This window comes from Engraulis encrasicolus, chromosome 13 (genome assembly GCF_034702125.1).
Source record: "Engraulis encrasicolus isolate BLACKSEA-1 chromosome 13, IST_EnEncr_1.0, whole genome shotgun sequence".
Lineage (NCBI taxonomy): Eukaryota > Metazoa > Chordata > Actinopteri > Clupeiformes > Engraulidae > Engraulis > Engraulis encrasicolus.
This window is the reverse complement of record NC_085869.1, coordinates 40006943-40014440: the sequence shown is the minus strand read 5'-3', so window position 1 is coordinate 40014440 and position 7498 is coordinate 40006943. Positions and strand designations below refer to the sequence as shown.

General features: G+C 42.3%; 1 protein-coding gene across 1 annotated transcript in view; it reads right to left on the bottom strand.

Moving 5' to 3' along the window:
- Window positions 1-5674, bottom strand: part of LOC134461161 (E3 ubiquitin-protein ligase TRIM35-like) — a 6183-nt gene extending 509 nt beyond the window's left edge. Inside the window, exons 1-6 of the mRNA XM_063213925.1 lie at window positions 5155-5674; window positions 4324-4416; window positions 3974-4204; window positions 1103-1125; window positions 895-1013; window positions 1-91 (exon numbers count right to left, since the gene is read on the bottom strand). The exon at window positions 1-91 is cut by the window's left edge and continues 509 nt beyond it. Of these exons, the coding sequence (XP_063069995.1) occupies window positions 1-91; window positions 895-1013; window positions 1103-1125; window positions 3974-4204; window positions 4324-4416; window positions 5155-5550 (953 nt within the window). The 5' untranslated portion in view covers window positions 5551-5674. The remainder of the gene's footprint in view (window positions 92-894; window positions 1014-1102; window positions 1126-3973; window positions 4205-4323; window positions 4417-5154) is intronic.
- Window positions 5675-7498: the final 1824 nt, after the last annotated feature.

The following is a 7498-nucleotide window of genomic DNA, read 5'->3' as shown; positions in this document are numbered from 1 at the left end:
TGCTGTCTCTCATCACCACGTCTCACACTGGTCAGGTCCTCAGACAGAATGAGTCCTGAGTGTGCAGTGTTGGGATCCAGAGTGACAGGAGCTGCAGAGAGGAAGAACACACACATGGTCTATTGTCAAACACACAAGAGTAAATACACATCTACAGTATGTGTGTGTATTAGAGCAGTGATTCTCAACTGGTGGGTCGGGACCCAAAAGTGGGTCCCGGAGGGTTCCTGGGTGGGTCGCGGAGCTGTGATGCAATGCACTAAAAATGACTATGATGTTGAAGACATGAGTGAAACATGGTTAATAGGCCTTTTCCTCTCCACTACTTCATAAGACACATTGTATATCAGCATACAATGCAAATAATAATGCATATTATGAAATGCATGATAATATTTGTTGTTATTATTGGAAGAATGTGACGGTGCGACACGCATATTGATAACGGCAAATTGTGGGTCACAAGACTATTCCAGTTGAGAACCACTGTATTAGAGGATGTGAGAGCGAGTGCAAGTGTGTGTGTGTGAGAGAGAGAGAGAGAGAGAGAGAGAGAGAGAGAGAGAGAGAGAGAGAGAGAGAGAGAGAGAGAGAGAGAGAGAGAGAGAGAGAGAGAGAGAGAGAGAGAGAGAGAGAGAGAGAGTGTGTGTGTGTGTGGGTGAGTGAGTGAGTGAGTGAGTGAGTGAGTGAGTGAGTGAGTGAGTGAGTGAGTGAGTGAGTGAGTGAGTGAGTGAGTGAGTGAGTGAGTGAGTGAGAGTGAGAGTGAGAGTGAGAGAGAGAGAGAGTGTGTGTGTGTGTGTGTGTGTGTGTGTGTGTGTGTGTGTGTGTGTGTGTGTGTGTGTGTGTGTGTGTGTGTGTGTGTGTGTGTGTGTGTGTGTGTGTGTGTGTACTCACTGTATTGAACAATCTCCTGCATCTTCTCCCAGACTCTGAACTTCAGGTTGCCCAGGTGCTTTGCCACATTGATCAGAGCTCCTGAAAGCCTCTCTGGATCCTGCAGTGTGCACTGGGCTCTGGAATAACATTCAGGAGTCAGTGGTGCTGTGTGCTCACAAGAGAGACGGAGGTGGTGGTGGGGGGGTGATGTAGGCATACAACTCACCTTTCCACTGTTCTGTTGTAGTTCTAGGGAAAATAACAACACATCAAGTATTTAATTACTGTCAGATATTGCCCAGTGACACTACCCACCCCCATTGACATTAATTTGATTTTTTTCAGTATGTACCTCACATTAACATTCAATGTCGCAACTACATATCACGCTTCAACACCATATATTATAGCCATATTATGAAATGCACATACTTTGGCACATCGCTTTGTCTTAAGGGAAGTGTAGGCCTACTGTAGTATGGACATTCAGTATGGTGTGCTTCAACACGGATAGTATAGTGCATGTGCAGTTAATAATAATAATAATAATAATAATAATAATAATAATAATAATAATTAGTGGTGGGCCGTTATCGGCGTTAACGTGCTGCGATAATGTGAGACTCTTGTCGCGTGATAAAGAAAATATCGCATGTTAATCTATTCTCAAAATATGGGTTTTGGTATGCACTTCACCATAGCGTTCCATTGACAGACGCTTTCAGACTGCGCTCCAGTCGCTTTCTCCTCTCCACCTGTTGCTTCAGCAGACCTAATAAATATGAACAGTGTTTGCATGCTGAAAACATTAATCCCTCTGCCGTGGTAGGTGTTGTTTGAGTGCTTTTTCATAAGTGGTAGACTAAAGAGATGTTATTGTTTGAGGTGAAGCATAGAGACATTATTGTGTGTGAGTAGCCTACCAGCCCGACATAGCCTACATTTCCTCTCGCATTGCATGGAACACATAAACAACTTCCAGAAATCTTGCCTGTGCCATAATTGCAAAATATTCCGTGCGATATGCATTTTGAAGATTGTCAAACTGAAACTGCCAATATCCTCTCGCTGAATGTTTGTGTTGCATTTGCGCATTTGCGACTCAGTGAGATATTCTCATGTCAGACGGTAATAAACCTTGCGGTTGTTGAGCTTGATTTTTTTTTTGCAAACTGAATTAATTTCGAGTTGTAACTCCCCTAGCATTCTAACTCTGTGAGCAACTGTCAGGTTTGGGCCAAATTGCCATGGGCCAGTGCTGTTGGTTCTACATATCCAGTAGCCTGCCTCTGAGCAAAGAAAGTGGATGTAACCAAGAAGCGTCATTTTGTTTCCTTTCCGGTATCCACTTTATGTCGGGTGAACGCCCCTTTAGGAGACCTTCGGTTAGGAGACCTTCGGAGTCCTGAGGTTGAGAATCAATGAAGTCCCCTTAGCGCCGTAGATGGCGGTAGCGCACGTCTTGCGCAAACACCTCAAAAAGAGAAGAAGAAGTAGGGGACAACGCCCCCTTAGGAGACCCAACTTGAGCACACGCTTTTTCATTGAGTGGGCGTGGTTTGCGATATCTTCGTTTGATTCAGAATTTTTGCTCTGAGCTTACTGTGCGCAGAGCTCCTCCCTCTCTTAAAGGAGCCGCTGCTCTTTTTAACAGTCAGTGGCAGATTCTCTCTCTCTCTCTCTCTCTCTCTCTCTCTCTCTCTCTCTCTCTCTCTCTCTCTCTCTCTCTCTCTCTCTCTCTCTCTCTCTCTCTCTCTCTCTCTCTCTCTCTCTCTCTCTCTCTCTCTCTCAGAAATGCTGAATTGTTGAGGTCATTTTGTTTAAATGTTTAAATAGCCTAATTGTTTGATAGACTTATCTGTATTTGCCTCTACAAGTTATAGCGCCGTTCATTTTGAAATTTCAGTATCTTATAACGGTAAATGCTTCCTATTGGACACACTTTGCACATATTGCAGTGCATTTTTTTTTCATCACCAAGTATCAACATGACCATTTTTTGAAGATGAGATGCATTTTGGGTTTTTTCCCGGCATTATTTCGCTAGCGCACCATTTCTGAATGAGCCATTTTGATATAGATTAATCTAGATTAATTTCAAAATTACAGTGAGATTAATCTAGATTAAAAAAATTAATCTATGCCCACCCCTAATAATAATGCATTTTATTTAAAAGCGCCTTTCAAAACACTCAAGGACACTGTACAGAGAGAAACAAAAATAAAACAAGACACATAAACAGAATTTTAAACAAAAATAAATAAATGAATACAATTTTTTAAATATGAAATAAATAAAATAGAATAAAATAAAACAGAGTTTAAGAATCATAAAAAATAGGCTATTTGAAACAGATGGGTTTTTAGCCTGGATTTGAACAGGGGCAGAGAGTCTATTGCGGATGTCAGGGGGAAGGGCATTCCACAACTGAGGAGCAGAGCAGCTAAAAGCTCTATTCCCCATGGTATTAAGACGGGCAGAGGGGACAGAGAGGTGAATGGAGGAAGAGGAACGGAGGGGGCGGGAGGGAACAGCAATGTGAATAAGATTAGATAGATAAGGGGGGGCAAGATTGTGGATAGCCTTGAAGGTGTGGAGAAGTATTTTAAAATGAATTATATATTTGATAGGGAGCCAGTGGAGATGTTGCAGTGCAGGGGTAATATGGTGACAGGAAGGGGTTTTAGTAATGATGCGGGCAGCTGAGTTCTGGACCAGTTGGAGCTTGTGGAGAGATTTTTGAGGGAGACCAAAGAGGAGAGAATTACAGTAATCAATGCGGGAGGTGACAAGACTGTGTACAAGAACGGAGGTAGAATGGGAAGTGAGAGAGGGGCGGAGGCGGTTAATGTTGTGCAGTTGTGTGGTGACTATTTCAATTTCAGCTTCACACATTTCCCTTCCTAATGGCATGCCTACCAAACAACTACAGTAATAAGCAATTAGCCATGACGATGTTATGGGAATGTACAAAGTATGAGCTGTGGTTTTATGATGATGACAATGTGAAATGGCTTCATTTATCCCTCCACATGTCACTGAAAATGGAGCTTGAAAATCATTATAACAATATTAACCCAGTAGTTTTATTCTTACCTGCAGGAATGTGACATCATCAGCTTTCATCTCCTCCTCTATGGCTCTGATTGTGTCTGAAAGAGATGAGATCTCTCTGCTCATCTTCTCAATCTTCTCCTTCATCATCCGACTCTTCTGCTCCTCTTCCTCCCTCAGTGCAGCTATCCTGGCTGCCTCTTCATCTCGTAGAAACTGGTGAAGCTTCTCAAACTCCTGCTTGATCTGTTTCTCTGTCAGCTGGACCTGAATCTGGATTAACACAGAAAGGGAGGCTATTATAATAATTGCATAATCATAATGCCTAAAGCAATATCTGTACAATTACTTATGGTTACAAATTATTCTCAAACTCTTTTACCAAATCTTACCATAATGTGAGTTGCTATTTTGTCAGATGTGAGTTTCACTTTCTCAAATATCTCCAGTTTCTTTGTCAGGGGCTCCAGTTTGATCTTGAGTTCCTCCAGAAATAATAATAAAAAAACAAGATTACAAGTGGTTTTTTGTCCCATGTCTTTAATATGTTAAAGGATAAGTTTAGCCAATTTCAGCATGCAGTTGTAATGCACACACTACCCTGGACTTGTCAGTACCTGAGATTTTTTTTTCCTTCAGCCTTTTCCGAGATCTTGTTCATTGTAATGGTGGCAGGTGTTTGTTAACATAAAAAACATCTTGATTTATTCCCAATAACATCCAAAAGGTTATGCAACATCAGCAGACAGCTAGCAAACAGTGATACCTTTGGGAAAATATTTGGAGTAGGCCTATGTTAAGAATTTTTAGAATGTAAACAAAAGCTGCCCCGATTAGAATAGCTCAGATCTCGGATAGGACTGAGCCGAAAATGCAGCATCACCGGGTACTGACAAGTCAAGGGTAGTGTGAGTAATACAACAGCATATTGAAATTGGCAGAACTGGTCCTTTATACACCATATCATGCATTTATTATTTTACAGGGATGACTAGTCATGGATCATACACATTGGATGAATATGCACATGTGGAATACTATAACACAACAACATTTTATAATAGACACACGTACAGACATGAAAGTAATCACAGTCATAAAACTACTATGCAGTACCTGTACATATGAACCCAACTTGATACAGTATGTATACACATGAACACAGATACGCACACACAGTGCACACAATTTCAAAGTAATCACAGCTATCTGCTCACTGTTACCTTCATGTCTGTTGCAGCTTCATCAATAGGGCAGACATTGTGGCCTCTGTGTAGTTTTGAGGTTTGGCACACCACACATACAGGCCGTTTATCATCATGACAGAAGAGCTTGAGTTTCTCACTGTGCAGACTGCAGAGCACCTCCGACCCTGCTGAAGTTATCTGACTTTTCCCTTTCAGAAACGCCTCACACACATTTCTCAAAGCAAGGTTAAGGGGTGGGTTGTCCATTGATGATTTCCTCCTGCAGACTGGACATTCTCTGGATCCTTTAGTTTTCCAGAACTGCTGTAGACAAGCCTTACACACACTGTGAGTGCATAACAAAAGCACAGGATCCTTGTAGATGTCACAGCACACAGGACAGGTGAAGTCCTCCTCTGATACTGAAGCCATTTCCTCCTTAAGTGTTCCTGATAAAGTCCAGTGAATTTCGTTGCCTCTTTAGTGGTGCAATTTCTACCAATGTACTATTACTTCATATAACTTCTAAATATGTAGTGCTGCTTGAGATATAAAGACTTATCGTTGGAGGAGTAGCAACAATCCGTCTCTGAATCTCTCACCTTCACTTCCTCATCCAGACTTGGTGAGTCAGAGGGAGGTCCTCCAGCAATAGTGGATCCTGACTGGTCAATGCTCTGTCATACTTCTTCTTCTTCTTCTTTGAGGGTTTAATGGGCGAGTAGCGCTCAGTTTAGGTGCATGTCCGCCCTCTACTGTCCTAAAAGAGCCAGAGTCTACATTCCCTAAATCTCAAGAGTTGTGCAAGGTGTGTGTGTGTGTGTGTGTGTGTGTGTGTGTGTGTGTGTGTGTGTGTGTGTGTGTGTGTGTGTGTGTGTGTGTGTGTGTGTGTGTGTGTGTGTGTGTGTGTGTGTGTGTGTGTGTGTACCTGAGTTTCAAATCCTGTCAAATAAACCTGTTTCTTTTAAATAGGTGAAAAAAGTACTCTGTCTAACACTAGTGATATAATTAACCAGACTGATGCCTTTTCCCTGATTCCTAAGCTCTTGAAGAATTGGCTTCCTCTGAAGAATGTATTTATCACAATGAAGTAATGCATGTTCTACTGATTCTTCTTTCCTGCAATATTCACAAAGACCTGATGGGTGTTTCCCTATGATGTGAAGTGACATATTTAATTGAGTGTGTCCTATTCTGATTCGAGTGATAACTCTATCCTCCTTTGTACTCCTTATAGCAACTCTTCCCTTTAAACCCACAGTTTTCTGAAAACCAAAAAGATGCCTCCCCTTCACAGCCCTTTCCCAGTCATCCTGCCATTTCTTGATAAAATAATCTCTGACCAGTGCTTTACTTTCTGCTCTGCTGAGAGTTACTTCCATATCTGGAACTTCTGCCACCACCGCCTGCTTAGCCAGTTGGTCAGCTTCCTCATTCCCCTCAATACCCCTATGAGCAGGAACCCACATAAAAGAGACATGCAAATTTTGTTGAGACCTATATAGGCTCTCATAGACCTCAAGAAGTACATCTTGTCTACTAGTAGACCTGAAAGAGTTGATCGCTTGTAGAATGCTCTGTCATACCTTGATGAACCAGTTTTTATAGCTTTGTACTGGGGTTATTGCCATTTAGGCAAGGTGTGTGTGTGTGCGTGTGTGTGTGTGTGTGTGTGTGTGTGTGTGTGTGTGTGTGTGTGTGTGTGTGTGTGTGTGTGTGTGTGTGTGTGTGTGCGATTTGATGGTAGGATCAAAGTCAACACTTTACCTGCACCGTGAGTTTTGCAGTGTCTGGCTTCTGAATTTTGTTTATAGCCTGACTGTGCGAACCTTGCTGTGCACAACTCAACCTCTGATTGTTGGAAACCGCTGACGGTCAAAAAATTAGCTCACGTGGTTAGCTGCCATTGTCTTACCCTTCTCATAACATTATGTTGAAAAACACTGAGAACCCATGCATAGCCTACAGCACTTGTACGGTCACATTTAACTCTCATAGAGTTGGTTTTAGTCACTAAATATTGGCTTAACATGGCTGAATGGGAACTGCACATTGAACTTGAACGTCCGTGCAGCAAAATAGACTCGAATTCTATTTTCAAGGAGCAACGCGGACATGTCCGGTCAGGACGGACATGCACCGTGCTTACACCGCGTTCCTGTTTGCAAGGCATGCTTTGTTTTCATGCATTCTAACCGTTTCGGACTGATAACGGACACGTTCTGTGGACGTACTGTGGATGTCGGCGCCATTGGTGTGCATGTACTGACACCCTCTTTATGACCCAGTCTATCAGGAGTCACAGATAGCAGGGTGCCATATTCAGGCAAGGCTGAGGCTTGACAGCTTATACTAATGAAAACTTTATATGAATTGACAG